Below are 20,784 nucleotides of genomic sequence, written 5' to 3'. Positions count from 1 at the left end.
ACCACTATTCCCAGCATTTGTGGGAGTTACGATTAACAAAGGAATTCTCAAGCAGGGCTCCCCAGCATTTCCCCTATATCCTGCCTTAATCCTGCCAAGTTCTTCCCAGCATTGCTGTAATAGCCGGCCAATTCTGCTGACCTAGGAGTGGTGTTCTCACATAGTTATTGAACCTGGGAAAGGGGGTGGAGCCTGGACACCTGCCTCAAACCACCTCCTTTCTCTCCCCCTCAATCCTCCTCTGGCTGACCATCTGAAAACACTTCCAGCCTGGTTCCAGGGCTCTTCAAAGCCTGAAATATATTTCAAGTATTTCTCTACAGTCAAAAGGTTGAAAAAAAGAGGCTGGAAATGCAGGAAATGATGGGAAATGATGTTTCCAGTTTTCCTCTGATATCCTGAACACCCCCATCCATCTTTACAACTAGAGACAATAGTAACTTCATTTGCTATAGTTGCTAAGGGTCCTGGATGCTGCCAGGTGATAGAGAGATATGTATGTAGAAGTTCCTGTTTTGACACAGGAGTGGGCAAAGATATAGGGAACAAAGAACATGGTTCCTGGTAGTCTTGGGTGCTGCTGTAGAGTCAAGATTCCCTACTACTTATGGAGCCCCGAGTGTCACTGCTCCTTGTTTTTAATAATTTTTGGGAAAGTACTGGCAGGAAGAGCCCCAGGATCCCAATAGAATTTTTTTTTTGGGGGGGGGGGTTAGTCCGTATATCAATGCATCTAGTGTTCAACACCCCTCCTGCAATTACAACTGTTTCCATTTATTGAATTGTATGGATTACCCTAGAAAAAGTTGTAGTCCTGTGGTGTGCTCCCAAACAATCAATATTCCTGAAAAAAATTAAAGGAGACATTTTTCTGCTAACTTCCACAACATCTCCTTTGGTTTCTTCATGCCTCTCTTTAGGGATAGGAAACCACATGGTCCTGGGCTGTAGAAGGAAGACTGGCCTCAGCAGGGGTGGCTTCATCAGGACAGAAAGAGATATTGTCCTGGGCTATAGAAGGAAGACTGGCCTCAGCAAGGATGGCTTCATCAGGACAGAAAGCCATATTGTCCTGGGCTGGAGGAAAAAGACTGGCCTCAGCAGGGGTGGCTTCAGAAGAAATCACATCATTACCGATGACAGTGTAGGGCACCACAACTATGGTCTGAAACAAAGAAGAATAATTTATTGTCAAAAATATCCTCCCTTGCATCACCTCTCTCATTATAAAACAATGGTGAGGAACAGGCCTTATTTCTGTAGATAGTTTTTGCTCTCTGAAGTTGGGAACACACAAAAGATTCTTATGCTCAACTATTATGTTTAACTATTTTAGAAGTACCATATTTCATTTGGAAGACAGGAATGCAGATATGAATGCTACTATTCAAGTTTATTACAAAGGTCTTAAACAGTGCATTCTAAGTGCATTAAAATAATTTAATTAATTTACGAGATTATCTGTAACCATTAATAAAGCCAGGAAGGGGTGCTGGGAGGAGCTGGGACTCATCGCTTAACCACCAATCCGGTTGGCTGTCTTGTTTCTGATTGGCCATACATCCAACAAATGGCCAATCAGGAAGGATGTCCTGTCCCTGGATGCATCCCCCTCCAACTTCTTCCATTTAGAAGTTCCAGCCCGGTAAGCAGGAGCTGGGAAGGAAGGCAGAGGGCCTTGGACTGTGGGTCAGTGTGTGTGTGTGTGTGGGGGGGGCTGCCAGCAATCCTGCTGCCCTGAGCAGCTCTGTCTGCAGCCTTGCCAGGCTTTGGTAGAGCTGCCAGGGTAGCGGGAGGAGGAGTTAACTGCCCACCAGTGCATCCCCTCCTGCCTCAAAAAGGCCCACTGAGACCTCTCCAGGCTGTGGCTGGCCTGCCCAGGGTGGGGTGGTGGTGGTCTAGCAACTGCTGTATTCAGGGATACAACAGACTTTTCACATATCACACTCATCACTTTCAATTTTTGCTCAGGCCTCTTGTATGGATGTAGGGGCTTAAACACCCTTACTCTTTTGCTGTTTCTATAGAGGTTTTGCTATAGGACAATCTGAAAACTGCCTTGGATATTGCAAATACCAGTATAGTAGAGCAGTGGTCCCCAACCTGCGGGCCGGGCCGTGAAGGCTATGGCGCCGGGCCGCGGCTCCCTCTCCCCGCCCCCCCCTGCAGTAAAAAACTTCCCAGGCCACAAGCCCGGGAAGCTTCTTACTGCGGGAGGGCGGGGAGAGGGAATCACAGCCGGGCCGCGCGGGCGCGGCCCGCGGGCATGGCCTGCGGGGGTGCGGCCCGCCACCACGGCCCGATGAGCGGGCGCGGTCCGCGGGGGCGCGGCCCGATGCCCTGCGGGTCCCCAGCCTCAGAAAGGTTGGGGACCACTGTAGTAGAGTTTTTGTTTGAGATCCAGTGGTCATGCTATGAACCGCAACAGTGTTGCCCTTGTTGTTGTCGGCAACCATTCAATCAAGTCCGAGTCTTAGCAGTTCCATGGCACAGTTGCTATGATCCCTGATCCTGCACTGCCTTCCTCAGCCACGCAGTGTTCTGGCCAGTGTACATTCTGATCATGTCCAACCAACCGTGCTCTTTGTCGGCCTGGTTTCCTTTTCTCACTGACCAATTCTAGCATAATCGCTTTCTCCAGTGAGTTGGACCACATGATATGGCTGAAGTAAGTGAGCCGCAGTTTCATGATTTTGCCTATCAGTGAGAGATCAGGCTTTATGTGCTGTAGTATTTCCTTGTTTGTGACTTTTGCTGTCCATGGATCCCACAGAGGCCTTTCCCAACACCAGAGTTCAAATGATTCTTCTTTTGTCCGATTTTTTTTCATTGTCCAACTTTTACAGCCATAAGTGGGTATTGAAAATATGATAGGCCGAACTAAGCTACATTTGGTAGTCAGGCTTGTGTCCTTGCTTTTCCATGTTTGATTCAAGCTCGTCATTGCTGAGCGACCCAGAGCAATTCGACATTTTATTTCCATAATGCAATTGACACTCACATCAGTTTGTGATCCAAGAAAAATGAATTCTTGAACGCATTTGATTCATGCAATACTGATCCAGGCTGATTTCCTATACAGCAGTGGTCCCCAACCTTTCTGAGGCTGGGGACCGGCGGGGCTTCGGGCCGTGCCCGCGTGTTGCGCATGCGTGAATGCGCCATGCGCATGCGCAATGCGCGGGCACGGCCTGCGCAGGCGCGGCCCGGCCCTGATTCCCTCTCCCTGCCCTCCCGCAGTAAGAAGCTTCCCGGGCCGCAAGCTTGCGGCCTGGGAAGTTTTTTACTGTGGGGGGGGGGCGGGGAGAGGGAGCTGTGGCCCGGCGCCATGGCCTTCCCAGCCCGGCACCAGGCCGCGACCCGCAGGTTGGGGACCACTGCTATACAGGGCCCTTGAGTTCCTCTATGAGGATTTTCATACGCTCTTGGCAATAAAGGCTAATAAGACAGTAATCAAAGATGAGATGAATGACCGTTACACATGGAAGCCGAAGTGGTCACATCCCAGTGAGTGGGAAGTCACGCTTGCCCCAGCCATAGAGCAAGCAACATGCCTACCGTCCACTTTCAGGTGGTCATTGACATGCCTCTAAACTATAAGACTTCACAACCCAGTTTGGTAGCTTTCATCTTGTGGCCAGTTTTTTGTGTTAAACAAAATAATACCAAGATAAGAGTTTTGTATTATTTTCCATGTTTAAAAGTAAAGCTTTGTCTGTTTTCTTGAATTACATGCTTTAATTTTGGATATTCAAGAGACTTCATATTCTTGTTGCTCGGTTTTATGCTTTTTCATAGCTGTTTCAGGCTCAAAATGTGAAAACTGGGAGTCACAGTCTGTTAGGAGTTAGCATTTATATTTATATGATAGAGTCAGATGAAACAGGGACACTAATGGTCATTCTTATTCTTGCAGGGAAAAAATTCCTAGACTAGTTGTGATCCAGCTCCAACGTCTGTCTCTGTCAAGCAGAAGACATCAGCTGAAGGTTAGAGGAAACTAGAAGAGCTCTAGAGCAGCCTCTAGGTATTTTTTAATCCATTTAATGTAACATGAGAATTAAATTCCATAAGCAAGATATAGCCCTTGCACCCTCCTTTCTGTAGGCTTTGCAGCACCATCACTTTGTTGGAATATGCAGGATCTTAGGCTGCCTAAGGAGGTGGTGAGCTCCCCCTCACTGGCAGCCTTCAAGCAAAGGTTGGATACACACTTTTCTTGGATGCTTTAGGATGCTTAGGGCTCATCCTGCGTTGAGCAGGGGGTTGGACTAGATGGCCTGTAAGGCCCCTTCCAACTCTATGATTCTATGATTCTATGATTCTATGATTCTATCTGTATTGTGCATGAATCAACAGCATAAGCAGAATACCCCATAGGGGGCATCGGAGGAGATATGTAGATATTCCATAGTTACAATAGGAACTTCCTGATTGTTTTCACATAGTCTCCTCCAGTGTCCCAACTGGTTCATCAGAGGCTTCTTGCTCTTTTGAGCAGACTTCCTCCCAGCTTCCCTCCAGAACATCAATTCTACTGACAGAATGACTGCAGACAATAGTTAGACAGGCCTCTCTTGACTCTCTCTTTCTACACAAAGTTGTTTCTCTTCTGAATAAAACTTTAAGCAGCCTCGTGCTGCATTCCTTCACATATTTAAACTCTGACAACATACTTAGATTCTGAGCAAGGTATCAAGTGCTTACAACGTCATTTGTGCAGCAGGTTGCCTGGCATCCAAAATGAGAGGTTGAAACAGTGATGCAAAACTCCAGCAAAGTGAATGCAAGAAGAAGGATGCTGAGAGCAAAACCTATGGACTGCAGAACAGAGAAGCATTCAGAACATCTGCTAGGCACCTCTGGAAAATTAGTTCAGTTCACAGATCAAGAGTGGCCCAATCCCAAAACTTCATCAAGGGGAGAGAGTGACAACCTGAACAATTTGATAAAAGTGTAAATGTTGTATGTGAATGACTCTTTGACCACTGAAACTAAAGAACTATGATAACTGATGCCTCCGTCATGCTTTATGTCATAGTGATCATGATACCATGTTTCCCTGAAAATAAGACACTGTCTTATATTTATTTTACCTAAAGAAGACACACTATGGCTTATTTTCAGGGGGTGTCTTGTTTAGAAAATCAGTGCCATCAACAAAGGTGTTTGTGTGGGGTGAGAGAGACCCACAGACTGCTGCTGGTCAGTGCTGGGGAGCAGCAGCTTTACTGGAGTTTGTGGGGGGTGAGAGCGACGGGGCAGGCAGCGCAGTGGAGGGGCAGAGTGCTGATGCTGGCGATGCAGCAGCCGTGCCCACCCACAGGCGCAAAGCTCTGCGCCCACGTGTGGGTGCCGGCTGGCGTGCTGGTGCAAGTTCCGTCCCTCCCATCAGGAAAGCAACCCCCAAAAGGGCCAGGGGAGGGAAGCAGGTGCACAGCAGGGGAAGGGAGGGAGAAAGGTGGGGTGGGGGTGGAAATGTGTCAGGTGTACTTGGGGCTGGTGCCCGGGAGGATGCCTGGCTGGCTGCAGGTGCCCAAGTCTTCTGCCAAGCATCAGCTGGCGTTTTGCTGCTGTCGTCCTTGCTTACAAAAAACGCCTGCCTCGATTCTCCTGCTCCGGCTGCTGGAAGCAAACCGGGATCGCTGCTGCTACTGCGCTGAGGAGGAGGTGGTGGCGCGTGCTGGAATCTGCCGCGAGGGAGGGAGGGAGGGAGGGCGGGTGGCTCTTCCCTTTGTCGCCTCTTGGCTGGGCTTTTCCACCCCCTCCTTTGAAGAGAGGAAAGAGAAACACCCCCAAGTCACAGCGGATTCCCAGCCCTGTGGCGGGGGAAGAGAGACCTACAGTGCTGAGTAGAAAGTCAGCTGCAGCTTTACTTCTATGGCGTATATTGTGCTACGGCTTATTGGTATGTCTTATTTTCGGGGTTTGGCTTATATTGCACAAATGCTTAGAAATCCTGCGATGGCTTATTTTATGGGCATGTCTTATTTTCGGGGAAGCACGGTAATTCGTGGAGACATTACATTTAATTGCTGTATTTTGTATGCATTAGGTAAAAACACCCCCATCTTCTATACTCTTAGGCTAGACTAGATGTGATTTTTTAATGAGTCATGATGGAGCTCCTGCAGTGGAGCAAGTAAAAGCTGCCAGATCCATTTCAAACTGGGGAAATGGCATGCAGGGTAGGATGGAGGAGAATGAAAACCCTGCTTCCCCCATAGTATGGTCCCAGTTCAAATTGGACCACTGTAGCAGTTGGGAAATTAGTCCCTCCAGTTGTCATCTGACTGGACCAGTTGGACTTTGGGTCTGATCCATTGGAACTTTATCTACATTGTATCATGAAGAAGAAATGCTAAAGCATAGCAGTTAGATAAGTACCCCATTGTTTATTCCACAATGTTTAGCATCAAATGGATGTCCATTCCTTGGACTCCACAGTTCAATCCTGAATGGAAAGATGTTTTTGCCCAAACTTAAGGCAAAATTCAAAGATGGGAAATTAATATAATAATTAATAAAACTGTGTTTACCACTCGAGGATTTCCTTAATAACCCTTACCACTTTCTACCAGTCCTGTTCACAAGTTACAGTGAGTGCGTGTACAATCCATAGATGTGAACACTTGATTTTTTTCTTTATACAAGAATTAAGTAATTCTCATGTTATATTCAATGTGCATAGAGCAAAACATGTGATTGATGCTGCACATTTCTCCATGTATTAGTCCCTGGGTTCATTTGTAAAATTAACACATTGTCATGGTTGGCCATAATATGATGCCTTAATATCTATGCTGTCTTGACTATGCTAGATTTAAGGACTCAAAAGTTTATATTATACCTGACAGCCTTGCTCAGCACTTCAGAAAGTATGATCATGGAGTTTTTGGAGGTCACACTGTTCCTCTCTGGGATACAGGGCTACCAGCCTGTCTGGTGGAGGTGGCTCTACCCCACCCCACCCCACCACTGATCAGTTGTCTGACAAGGGGACTCACCAGGAAAATGAGAGTCCCAAGTGATGTTGCCAGCAACATGGCTATATCACTTCCTATATGTACTGGAAGTTACATCTTCATGTTGTGATATCACAGTGACATTCTGGTATTTGGCAAGACCTCTGGTAGAACCCATTTTTCCATAGACCTTTCCCCAAATACCAGAGCATGACCACAACGTCACAGCATAATGAAATCCTTTCTGGTGCATGCCAGAAGTGACATAGCCACATCACTGGCAATGTCACCTGGGCCTCTCTTCCATACCTGGTGAATCCCCCATCCCTCGCTGGTTGGAAGAACCTGGCAACCCTACTGAAGAAGCTGATCTTGCATGCCAGTAATTGTTTATGCTAGTGGAGTTGCTCTGTGAAGCTTTGGGATTTTTTCAGGTTAAAAGAGGACGTAGGACAATACAAAAAGTCCAATGTACAAAAAGGCCAACCATAAATGTGCATTGTTCGAAGAACAAAAATGATTATTAAACACCATATAACTTTATTAAATAATTCTTCACGTATGGGGAAAAATTCTCCCTACAACTATATACAAAATTTAAATATGAATGACAAAACGGCAGACACAACCACTTTCTCTCTGAGTCAAAAAGACCCCAGTTATTTGCAACTGACTACTGCTCCAAAAAAAGAGATGTCTTTCACTCTCCATGCAGCAATCCTATCAGAAGCTCTCTCAGCCTCACCTACCTCACAGGGTGCCTGTTGTGGAGAGAGGAAAGGGAAGGTGACTGTAAGCTACTTTGAGATGCCTTCTGGTAGAGAAAAGCCAGGTATAAAAACTGACTCTTCTTCTTCATCTTACAGGGGGCATCGAAGGAGATGTGTTGTAATAGGAATTTTTTGGAGCAGGATGTGGCAGGCATAGGGTGAAGGGTTTCTCCCCTGCTGCCATTCTGAAACACTGCAGTACCATTGAGGGGCATTTATGGCGCTGTAAGGTACCTTAGTGCCATGGCTGGGAAACCCTGAGTTAGACATCTAGGTCTTTGTTTCCTCTTTCTATACAAAGTTTGTTTCTCTTCTTAATAAAACTATTTTATTTTTTTAATCAGCTTGATGCTCAGATCTCTTTGCATATTTAAACTCTGCCAGCAGGTAATATGTGTCACTTACCTCTGTCAAACTATAATCTAAATCAAGTACATTTATAATCATCTCTGATATATACAGTATTGCACCAATTAATGATATGACAGCACTTGTGATGTTCATTCCCACACTGCTTTGCACCTGGAAGTCAGACACAAAGAAACAGGTTACCTCCTTGTATAGTGAGAGGTAGAACTGCTTTCACAGTCCAAAAGAAGAGTTATATCCAGTCAGTATCTAGGTAAACCCATATTCAGTAAGAAGCCCAAATTTCAACCTACATGGGCATTTTCCTCAAATTCCAAACTATGTTCATATATACAGTGGCAAAAAAGCCTGCTGTACATAAAAATTCAATGGGTGCTAGCCTTCCCATCCACTCCACCCTGGGCCCTCCACAGAGGGCCATAGAGGCTGCAGCGGGCCTTTTCAGGGCAGGAGGTGGAGTGTTGGTGGGACTCCCTTCCTCATTCCCCCCACTTTGGGAAGGCCTGCCAAGGCCTGGAGAGGCCACGGCAGGCCTTTTCAGGGCGGGGTAGAGTGCTGACAGGGACTCCTTTCCTCCCCCCCACCAGTAGCCCTGCCAAGCCTGGTGCAACCACAGCTGGGACTGCTCAGGACAGGGGAAAGCGCTGGAGGGGGACTCCCTCCCTCCTTCCCTCCCAGGAACTCCATCCTCCCTCCCAGCTCCTGCTGGCTGCCTAGCTTACCACGGGCTTGCACTTCTTCCACATGGAAGAATTTGGAGGCAGATGTGGCCAGGGGCAGGACATCCTATTTGGGATGGACGGCCAATCAGGGACAGGACTGCATACCTGATTGGAAGTTAGGCAATGAGTCTCAACTCCTCCCACCACCCCCTTTCTGTTTTATTTATATGTTCAGATGTTCAGATAGGTTGTTTGCTACAGGTTGGACAGTTGGAGCAGTATTACTGCTTCCTCACAGTATTGTGGTGCTTCTGTGTACCTCCTGTGTTCTCCCATCTTTCCTGTGACTCTTCCCAAACCTGCTTCAGTGAGATTTTGTGGGAAAGTTTGCAGCAAAACTGAAGTGGCACACCCATGTGTATTGGAAAATCTGGATCTGTGTATTGGAAAGTTTAACTCTTCTTGGCCCCACCCACATCTGAGCCTTATTCTCTGCCCTAGTTCCCCTACACCAGCCAATCCTCCCCCACTAGTTTTTGGGTTTTTTGAATCACCAATGTAATATTATTATAGTACATAGCAAGTGGCCTGTCAAATGCTCTGGATCTACAGATTTCATTTAAAGAGAATTCTGTAAGCTTTTCTGCAGAGATATGCACTTCCACTTACATCTTTGCAATGAAAGGGGCTTTTGTTTTTGCCACCAAGTCGCAGCGAACAGTTTCTAAGGTAGAAGTTGAGATCCCTGAACACCATTCATAGAAACAACCTACACCAATGGTCACTTAGTAAGCATATGGAAACCCTTGATAAGCCTCAGATTGCAAGTCAAGAGGGAAAACTACTTGTTGACACTTCTTGTTTTACAGGAGGGGGAACTCTGTAAACCTCACCAAGCAGATATTCCGATGTCTATCAGCTGATACCGAGAGGGATCCAGAAACAATGAACTGTCCAAAAGATGAAACAGGAGAAATGCATTAAACTCATGCAGCTCAATATATTTACAGAAAAACTCTCTACTCATAGAAATGGAGTGCTATCTTAGTGATGTCAGTAATCGTTTCATTAAGAGCCTCTTGTGGCGCAGAGTGGTAAGGCAGCCGTCTGAAAGCTTTGCCCATGAGGTTGGGAGTTCAATCCCAGCAGCCGGCTCAAGGTTGACTCAGCCTTCCATCCTTCTGAGGTCGGTAAAATGAGTACCCAGCTTGCTGGGGGGTAAACGGTAATGACTGGGGAAGGCACTGGCAAACCACCCCATATTGAGTCTGCCATGAAAACGCTGGAGGGCGTCACCCCAAGGGTCAGACATGACTCGGTGCTTGCACAGGGGATACCTTTACCTTTACCTAATCGTTTCATCTTTTAAGCCTGAGGGCAATTCCGCACAAATGGCAATGTCGCTAAGTCTGAGCGCTTTTGAAAAGCGCTGCAGGAAAAAGCAGCAGGTCGCGGTAACACACACAGCCGTTTCTATTGGAAAAAAGGCTCTCGCACTAGTGCTGTTCTCCTAACACACAAGTTTCCGGTCTCGCCGAAATTGCAACAGAGGAGGTGATATTTTTCTACGTTTCCTCCCTCCCCTGGCTGTCAATCAATCAGAACAGACAATTAACTGTTGTGTTCATGTTTACCTTTAAGAACTCTTTTTTAAAAACTCGAAAACACCGGTAGCAATGCATATTCGTTACTTCCATGTATCAGAGAGACCTTTTCCGCTGGGGTAGGAGCTGGCGCTTAATCGTTTGCACGCTTTTAAAGAGAAAAAAAAATCCCCCCCTGCTATTCCTGGCTGAAATTATGGGCAGTGTCGAAGGGGGGTGGGGGGTGGCCTGTATTGTGCTTGGAAACTTTACAGACACTTGCTTGTGGAGTCATTTCAGCCAAAGAAGCAACACTTTTTCATTGCTTTTGCTGATTTAAGGGGGGGGGAATGGCAATCGCGACACCGGAAGTGCGGGTGCGAGAGATTAGGGAGGGACATTCCTTCTACCGCTACATTGTGAACACATATGTCTTTTCCAGATGTGTTGCAGGTTGTTCTTAAGAGTCTAGCATTTTTTTTACAGCATTACAACGAAACGATTTTTGCATTACATGGAAAGCATTACAACGAAGCGATTTTTGCAGGAGTGTTGCAGGAGTGTTGCTGATTGGGTACGACATTGTGAATAACGAGAAATATATAGCGTTACACAATGGCAACACTTCGGCTACATTAACACTGTGGGGAATTGACCTGAGTGTTACCTCAGTAGAAGGAGCCCCTTTAGCCACTGGATTATTGTAGGTTTCCAGATCCCTCTCTAATGGAAATGATATCAAGTTGTATTCTTTAAAGGCTATTTTTGAATGTATTGGAAAAGCCTCACTAAAAGTTATGACACATAACACAGTTGGGTCTGGGCCCCTAATAATGAATGGAATTACCATCACTTGGAGGATGGTCTTCAACATTCCCCTGTGTCACCTACCTCCCCATGAGTTTCCCCAACAATCCCAATGGCCATAAATGGGATATAGATTTAGGTGCTCTATAATCTCCCCATCCCATTGCTTACATTTAAATCATACCCTTCCTTTGAAGTGTTTGTGAGGTTCTTTCTCAGCCACCACATTGCTTTTGCTCCCTGGGACTCAGAATAGTAAGGGGGGGGAGGGTAGCATTGCCCAAACCCACCCTCTCTTTCCTGAAGTCTTGCCCTTGTCTGAGTAATATGAAACTCTCTGTTTCTTCCCTATCCTGATTTTGCACCCACCATGTATGCATCCTCCTTATCTGGGTCGGGTTGAAGAAGCACCTCTTCCCCAGTCTCCAGATCCATCCTTGATGGACCGCCTCCTTTCTCTTCCTGGCCAGCTCTTCAGTCAGGCCTTTTTTGCCTGGCTCCTCCTAGGTTCTTGCATGGTGGGCCATTAAAATGCTCCACCCAGGCCATCATTGTTGGGCTCCTGCTGCTGTCTTCATGCTTGCTATCTGACCCCATGGCCTCTGAAGGTCACCCTGATGGGTGCATTGTCTTTGTTCACCCAGCACCAAGAGATGGTGTCATCAGCCAACACCTGACACTGTGGGGTCCAGAAGGGAAATGACAAGACCCAGAAGGGATGTGGCACCACCACAAGATGACTTTGTCATGAGGGGTGGTGTAGAAACCTTAAAATAAATAAAAAACATCCTGTTGCTGCTGCTGCCTGCCACCCAGAATCCTGCCCTGGAAGATCTGATTGAGTAGCTGCCTGAGATACAAGGGAGGGGTGTGTGTGTGTGTGTAGGGGGGGAGAGGGTCTCTCTCTTTGCTTGGGCAAGGACATTGCTCAAGGCAATATATATGGTTCCCCCATTTTATCCTCACAGCAACCTTGTAGGGGTAGGATAGACTGAGAGACAATAACACTGTTCCAAAGTCATGCTTCCCTTCCCCTCAGTAAAAGTCCACTGAACCTACAGCACCTTGCCCGGTTCTAGGTTTTCAGAACAGTCTCTGGAATTCTGTCTCTCAGTCAGTCCTGTACCCAGAAGTTTCATGTTAAGGACATGAATTATACACTGGGAAGGTGGCTGCATCCATCACCCCCAAATCCTGTGGTTCAGTGGACAAAGCTTCATGGTCCAGGAGTGTTATGGGGTAGGACTGAATATCAAATGTTATTGTTGTACTAACAGTAGTATTTTTATTCACCACAAAGTATGTACCCTTGCCAAAACTGCAAACACACTAAGCATGTACAGAACACTTTCTACAGACATCAACCTGCCTGATATTAGGAGACTGCTTTCTAGGTAGAAAGGAGTAATTTCTAGCAAATTTAACTCATCTCCCATTTTGTCATTACATTAATTAGTAATTAATGAATACTAACCAGTAATTAATTATTTTGAAATTTTCTTAAGGGAAAAATGTTCATACTAATTAAATCAATGAACTCATAGTATGATTATAAGCATACTTCAATTAAAAGCCTAAGTTTGTGTATGAGCATATAATTTCCCCCTGGGTAGCTGATGATATGTCATATCAGATTGCATTAGCTTTGCATTCCCAGTGATATCGTAGCTCTATAGTCCTATACATTTCAGAGTGAAATCTCTTTCAACCAGCCTGCATATTTGATTCGTCTAATACTTCAAGGCCTGTTTGCTTGTGATTATTACTTCACTAGAGGCAAAGCCCAGGAATACAACGGGTGCTAGCATATACACTGTATATATATGTTGTATATACATATACAACGGGTGCTAGCACTGTAACCTCCTTCAGTTCTGGCCCTTCCATCCCCCTGCTCCCCTTTCAATCTTGAGATCCAATGTGGTAAAGTGGTTAAAGAGTAGCAGAATCTAATCTCAAGAATTGGATCTTATTTCTGACTCCTCCTCACTATGCAGCCAGCTGGGTTGCCAACTTCCAAGTGGGGGCCTGGAAACTTTCAGAAAGATGAAGGAGAGAAAGAGAGAGAAAGAGACAGAGAAAGAAAGAGTGAGAGAAAGAGACAAAGAAAGAGGAGGGAAGGAAGGCATTCGTTCTCCTGGAGAAAACAACTGCTTTGGAGGGGCACTGGCCCTCTTACCCCCACTTCCATACAACACTGTCTGCACAGGTCTCCACTGTCCCAACCTTCCCATCAAACCCCACACCTTCCAAAGGCCAGGCCAGGCAGGCTGTGGAGGAGTAGCTGCCACCTTCCTGCCCCCCACCATCTTCCAAGGCCAGGCAGGGAAGGCTGCAGGGAGGCTACCTCCTTCCCACACCTTCCTCCACATCTCCCAAAGGCCAGGCTGCTTGAGTAAGACCATAGGGGGTGGACTTCCTCCTTCCCATCCATTCACATTTCCCAAAGGGCAGGCCAGGCAGGGAAGGCTGCAGGAGGGGGCTGCCTCCTTCCCACCCACCCTACGTCTCCAAAATCCTGGGCCAGGTAAGAAAGGCTGTGTGCGGGCTGAATCCTTGCCCCTTCTATCACATCTCCCAAAGTCCAAGCTTGGAGGGGAAGGCCACGGGGGTGAATGGGCTGCCTGTTTTCCCCCTACCCCCACATCTCCCAAAAGCCAGGCTGTTTGGGGAAGGCCAGGGGGGATCAACTGCCTCCTTTCCATCCTGACATCTGCCAAAGGGCAGGCCAGGAAGGGAAGGCTATGGGGGGTGTAGTCTGCCTCCTTCCTGCCCCCTGACATCTCCCAAAAGCCAGGCTGGGTGGGGAAAACTGCCGGATCCCCTCAGCCCCTCTGAGGAGAGGGAGGGTGGGGATAAGCAAAGAGCACTCCAATGGCCAGCTACAGGGCCATAAGGAGGTGTTGTGAGCCCAGGTCTTGTTAGGGAGGACTCCTCGGAGGAAAAGCCTTGCCAGGAGTTCCAAATTTTCCTAGGCCTCAGCTGGATGAGAGCTTAGCCCACCCAGATGTTCAACAGGCAGAGAGCTCTGGCCAGGAGGGAATAGAGCTGCAGACAAACCAGGGCTTAGAACTCAAACTTTTTGCAGGAGCTCCACATTCTTCTGCCCAGCCTCCAGCTGCAGCTCCCTGCCTTTTCGACTCACCTGAGCCAATTAAGCAATGCCAGCTATGTGCTGGAAGAGAGCTCCAGTCTAAAAGGCACCACACCATGTTAGCAAGACAATTGCTGACTGCAGAAGACTGCAGTGACAACTGAGAGGTTGCTGACAGCATGATGAGGTCACTTTGGGTGCCCACTGGACACAATACCATCCCATCGTCATTGGCATGGCCTGGGCATTTCTCGTGCTCATATTAAGTCCCACTGCCGATCCCCTGTTAGTTATCAGGAGCTATTTAGCAACCTTAGACTCCTCATGGGTTAATTCTTAGTAGTAGGTAGAAGTGTTACCATTAAAACTGCTATTCAATGTAGTATCACCAGGTCCTAATCCATGATGACATCATCAGCCTCTCCTTAGAAAATCTCAAGGTTTCAGGCCTCTTGTCAACCCTATAGTATTCCTAGGCCCCTGCTCATAACATTTCTGTCTAAAGGCCTGCTTATTGGAGAAAATATACATTTTCCCATAATCAAAGGATAGATTTATCCAGCAGGAAAATGAAACAAGGCCTTGAGAAGTATCTTTCCAGTGCAGACATTTAAACCACAGTTCCAGAAATTGTACTGAGTAACAAGAACATTTCCAAAAATAAATTGTAGAAAAAATGTACTATGTAATTCTTCTTGCAGATGTATACTTTGTAGGATTCAAAGTATACTACCCCCCCCCCAATTTCGTAAATCAATATAGCTAATTGTCTACATCAGTGGTCCCCAACCTTTTTATCACCGGGGACCGGTCAACGCTTGACAATTTTACTGAGGCTCGGGGGGGAGGGGATAGTCTTTTGCAGAGGGACGTCGCCATCACCGCTTGAGCCCCTGCTCCACTTGCTTTCCCGCCGACGCCCCTGACTTCCTGCTGCCCACTGGGGGGCGCTGCGAGCAGCTGAGCAGTGCCATGCCGAGGGGGAGTCCCAGCCATGGCGACCACTGGAGAGCACCAAAGGTGAGCCGGCATCAGAGTGGCAGGACAGCCCCTGAGGCAGCAGCCGGGGAGGAAGACAAGGAGGAGCCGCAGCCCAGTACTAACTGGTTCACGGACCAGTACCGGTCTCCAGACCAGGGGTTGGGGACCACTGGTCTACATAGTCAAATATAATGGTGTGAGTAGGAACTGTGAGACACAGAATCAAATCCACACTCTGGCATGGCAGCTGGTCCAGTCAGTACCTCTAAGCCTAATCTGCTAGATAAAATGGGGGAGAAAGATGCTGTAAACTGCTTTGGGTGATCATTGTGAAGAACAGTGGGATATGAAAAAGGAAATAAACAATAAATGAAGCTGAAGAAATGGGGAAGATTAAAGGTAAATTGATAGATGGGTTGGAAGGAAATAGGGAAATAAGAGAAACTGAGAATATGGAGGAAGGAAGAAGGCTATATTGTAAGGAGAAGGATACAGGGGAAAGTAATTTGCCCCCCTCCACACAAGTCTTAGTACTGCACTACTGTGACAAAGCCAGCAGCCTACACTACATAACTGTGCCCGGCCCAGCAGCCAGCACTACACAACTGGTGGATAGTTTTCCTGGGCAGAGTCTGCCAGGGAGAGGGAAGGGGGGGGACACTGAATATGGGAATAGGAGGAGAGAAGGAAACAGGAAAATCAGAAAGGTTATGTGGACTTTCAGAGAAACAGAAAAGGAAATGGTGGAGGAGGGGAACTGAGATGCCACCACAACTCCTTGTGGGTCCCCCATTTGCCTTCATATAATCCTATTGCATTTTACAGAGAATGACAGTCAATCAGCTATTTTTGCTGTGACCAAATCTCATCTAAGAAATCTGAAGCTTTTGTCAAACAAAAAATGAGCAGCTGAACAGGAATAAGAATGTGGACCTCCTCTGAAATACTGAACCATACTTGGGTCTCCAGTGAGCATCAATAGATTTAGAAAGATGTAGCTCTGTTTAGATTACACTGGTAACATAGTACTTACAAACAGTCCCCCCCAGAATGGGTAAGCTCCATAAGTGGTCAAAGGTGCATAGTGTATGTATGTATTACAAAGAAGAGTTGAAACACCACCAAATCCAATATGTATCAATCCAATTATGACCTGGACAGCCTGTGGGAAGAAAATACAACAAACAAGTGGAATCAGTTCCTCAGTCTTTGGGAAGTACATACATTCTAATCTGCAGTGGTAAACTACCCTCTGTCACAGGTTCTGTCTTAGAAAGGACCACCAACCAGCCTGGTGGAAATTGCCCCGTCCCTTTAATAGAGGCAACTGAAGCTTTTTTATTGCATGGAGGAAGGAGATCTCCCACCACCAACAAACTTTGTCCACATTATTCCAGGGGTCAGTGGGATATTTAAAAAAAAAGAATCTTGGTAATGGAGTGACATTATGAAATGACACCATGCCTCTCTAGGAATTTGTGGAAACTTTATGGTAAAACCAAAGTGTATGCAGCAGTTCCTAAAGAGGACTGATATCACTTCTGGGAAACACGATGCTCATCCTGTTTAGGAATTGGCAAAAGATCTACAGTACATAGAAAGGGATTCTGTTTTCCCCAGAAGTGATGCCATGCTGTTGCTGACGGTCACCCCCCCCCCCCCCCCATGTTCTTCCTCTTAGTTTGCTGCTGGTTGCCAGGCCATGTTTTGCAACTCTAGTGGTAAATAATCCCATTAAACCTCTAATAAAGGGAAATGACATATTTTCTTCATGCAACTCTACTTTTGGGCCAATCCCTTTGATCCAATTGGTCCTTCTTACACAGACACCATACCTGTAGGGAAACCACCCAAAATCCAATGCACTAGCACAAGAGCAGAAACCCAGTGCACTTACCCCCAGAGTCCTGCTCTCTACTTTGCGAAATTTTTCCCATAAGTCCAGCTGAGCATTCTGTTGAGGATGGTTGTTCAAGTTTTCAAGAATCTGTCTTCCATATTGTGTTTCCATTTTAGGTTGCATGATAGTACCAGGGATTACTTTGCCTGCCTGAATTACATTGGCATCAGTTGGTTGAATGAACAACATTTTATCAGTTGCTTTTTCTTCTGGATATGTTGCCACAGCTAAACTGAAGGAAGGAAGGAAGGAACTCAATGGGCCATTCCGCACTCGTTCAAAATTTCACAATGGTTGCAAATTGAAATCGCTACTGTTTTGCTGTTATGCACAACGTCGTTGACAATCTGCAACACTCCTGAAACCGATCCGCAAAAAGCGCTTTGTTGTAGCGCTTTCAGGGAAATCCCAAAAAGTGGATTCACCCTCCGGAAAGCGCTACACTCTTGCAACCAATTGCAACACTAGCAGGAAAGTTCTGTCCGTTACCATTGTTGCGATTTCTGCAAAGTCTCTTCCCCTAGCTCTCTCCTCTGATCTTCTGGCGAAGTGATCACCATTTTTTTTTCTTGGAGCGAGCGGAGATCAACACACCGGCGAGCCTTCGTTTACCCAGCGAGGCTTCCCTGGCTGCAGTCCCTCCCCAGAGCTGTTTTAAGTCACCAAACACCAAGCAACACACAGCCCCGTTTGCTGGTTTATTTTCCCTTTATTTTTCACTCTATTTTCGGCCGCGGGGGGGGGGGGGAGCGTGGCAACAATGAAACGGCAGCTCAAACACCACCTGCTAGCTAGATGGGTCTCTCTGTTGCAACGAATCAATGCAGATTTGTTGCAACGTGTTTTTTTTAAACATTCCTTAAAGGGAAAGGGGCTTTTTGGGAGCATGATAACGGCCGCCCATTGGCTGCTTGATGGCCAGGGGCAGGACAAAGCTCGGCAATATCGCTTCCTGGCTAGCAATTTTTGCCAAGACCGGAAACCTGTGGGAAACGATAGAAATGCAACTGGATTCCACTACAAAGGCAGGTATGCATAATGACGAATTCCACTATTTAAAACGGTGTTTTTTCGTTCCGCAACCAATTTGCTACATAGATCCTGGTGCGGAATGGCCCAACATGTTTCCTTATTCTACATTGTCTCCCCCACTCAACACAATACATGAAATAAACTATAGCCCATTATGCACACACTGGATAATGCACTTTAGAAGAAGATTTTCCTGTTCCACACAGGAAAATCCAGCAGCAAAAGCACATTGAAAGTGCATAATCCAACATGTGCATAATAGGCCTAGAACCGCAGTACATGAATGCAAAAATAAGCAATCAATTGGGTAATTACTGAGTAATTCCTGTGCTGCACTTTGTATAGGTGAACTGAAGAGTTGCCTGTCTGGGCAACAGAAGATTAAAGAGAGTGGGGTTCCCAACATGGTAACCCTGGGTACCACAGCACCTGCTTAGACCCATCTTGGCACCTATCAGGTGTCTTTAAAAGTGGGCAGAAGCAATTGGGACTTTTTACCCAGCAGGGCACTTTACTGGCCAGTGGGGATCTAAATGGCTTTGCAGATTAAAAAAAAAACAAAACAAACATTTTGTTTTAGCAGTAACTGCCAGCCCTAGCACAAAGATCTTTCACCGAGGGACTGAAGATAAACTCTGTGTAAGCAAGAAAATGTTTTAAAAACAATTTGTTCATTTTAAAAGGCACCCTGTTAAGTAGAACTTCTGCCTAAAATGTTGAAAAGCTATCCCCATAATGCATAGCCTCACTCTCTCACATAACACCTCCTATGGCAGACATTCTGTAGTTGTGCTCACCACCACCTTGTATCAGAATTCCAGAGGTGCTTACCGGTTTTAAAAGTTTGGGGGCCCCTGCAAAAGGGTTTGCCTTTTTACATCCAAGAAAGAAAGAAACTGATGTGAATAAAACCCAACAGTCTGAGTGAATCACCATTTCTGAAGGGAGGGAGTGGCAGCCTGGTTGCCCCGTAACAGGCTACGGTCCTGAACACCAGGTTTTAGGGTTCTTGTGCAGAGCAAAAGCTTTAATGTCATCGAGCTAGCCACATCCTCTATACTTTATAGATCTACCATGCATGCCTGCTTGGTGTAACTAATGCACACACAATGCAAAGATGAGAGAGTCCTGTAGCATGTAAAAGGCCAAGTAAATTTCCAAGATGTCTGACAAAGTGAGCTTTGACTCTCAACAGCTAATACCTGGGAAATCTTGTTCGTCTTTAAGGTGCTACTGCACTTGAATCTAGTTCTTGTATTGCAGACGAACACAGTTACCCACCTAAAATGATCCCTTTGAGTGTTAACAACCAGCATTTTATACACACACTGCCCACAGCTGCCTTCCATTCCTATCTGCAAAAGCCAACTCCGTGAGGTAAGATTAACATTGCACCTTCCATGATGTGAAGGTAGGCATATTATTTGATATGGCTAGCATTAGTAAAGCATTCCACGCTATATGCTTTAGACACATACCTTCTGTTCTTAAGGTGGGTTCTCGTTGTTCAAGAGTTGTAAAAAGGGTTCAGGAACACCCTGGCATTCCTTCTAGTATTTCAAAGCTGAGTCCTGTTTCAAATGGAGCACTGCCCCCAAGTACTTTGAACTCACCCCCATATTACTTACATTTCACTCTGTGCTGTGCTGGTTCTCAGCCTACCAGCATATCTGCAACATCACTAGGAAGTGATAATAAATGAGAACAACACAGGCAGCTTTCAGACTTTGACTTTTGCCCAGCCCATGATATTGCATTTCTTCACCACCACTGTGTCATTATGTTATGGCATTTAAAACATTCTTACACTTCAGATGTTCTCCTTTGATTATATGGCTTTTCTACATGTCTTAATTTTAGTATCATACTTACCCTCTGAAAACAGCCACTCTGCATGATGTCGCCAACTTCCTGCATCCGGTCAGCAAACTACTTGCTATATCCACCCTTTTAAAGCGTGAGTTGGTGAATCCCAATGGCATTTTCGCACATAGGCAAAAATAGCATTACGCCAGCTGAGTGGTGTAACGCTAAATATTATTGCCCCTCCCGGCCACTCCTCACCTTTTTGCTATCTTGCTGTAGTCTGCCACCTTTTCGCGCATCTCACCTTCCACAATTGCTGCTGGAAATGGCAGAAGAAAGCAACACGCTTTATACATGACTCTCTTCCACCTGTCAATCAATCCAGGCAGCCAATCCCCTTTCTCCATGTTTTAAAGGTCCAATGATGCCCACTATTTTTTTAAAAGAATTAATATTTCTCAGTTTAAATGCCTATGCATATATACACAGTACTTTTTGAACACCACCCCCTTATGTGGAAAACATAACTGGTTGGGCTCTTGCATGCTCGCATGAACCTGCATGGTTTGGACAAGATATATAACCACATTATTAATCCCATTCAGCTCTGCAATTTATTGATTTTGGTGTTGTTTTAGTAGGAAACACTGAGCAGATTTTAGCTCACCCATGGAGACTTATGGATCCAACTGGATTCCTGAATACTCTGTGGGACCCAGTGCCTCCCGACACTTCTCTAAATGGTCTAGTCAGCAATTGGTGTTACAGAATACTGGCCAATATTGATGAGATAGCCCTCTGGCATCCTCTCTGCC

General features: G+C 46.1%; 1 protein-coding gene across 6 annotated transcripts; it reads right to left on the bottom strand.

Moving 5' to 3' along the window:
• Positions 1-499: 499 nt before the first annotated feature.
• Positions 500-20,250, bottom strand: LOC143829740 (membrane-spanning 4-domains subfamily A member 8-like). 6 transcript variants are annotated; one of them, XM_077321095.1, is made up of 7 exons: positions 20,228-20,250; positions 17,129-17,358; positions 16,265-16,393; positions 9,660-9,716; positions 8,141-8,257; positions 4,708-4,821; positions 500-1,165 (listed from the first exon to the last, which is right to left on the bottom strand). In XM_077321095.1, exons 2-7 carry the CDS (start codon positions 17,318-17,320, stop codon positions 917-919), a joined length of 858 nt encoding a protein of 285 aa, XP_077177210.1. In that variant the 5' UTR covers positions 17,321-17,358; positions 20,228-20,250; the 3' UTR covers positions 500-916. The 6 variants fall into 6 exon arrangements, with proteins under 6 accessions (XP_077177210.1, XP_077177208.1, XP_077177212.1 ...); XM_077321093.1 differs by lacking the exon at positions 20,228-20,250 and adding an exon at positions 19,792-19,857 and having other exon boundaries at positions 17,129-17,363; XM_077321097.1 differs by lacking the exon at positions 20,228-20,250 and adding an exon at positions 19,792-19,831 and having other exon boundaries at positions 17,129-17,281.
• Between the last annotated feature and the right edge of the window lie 534 nt (positions 20,251-20,784).

Source organism: Paroedura picta, chromosome 2 (genome assembly GCF_049243985.1).
Source record: "Paroedura picta isolate Pp20150507F chromosome 2, Ppicta_v3.0, whole genome shotgun sequence".
NCBI lineage: Eukaryota > Metazoa > Chordata > Lepidosauria > Squamata > Gekkonidae > Paroedura > Paroedura picta.
This window is presented reverse-complemented; position numbering and strand designations above follow the sequence as displayed.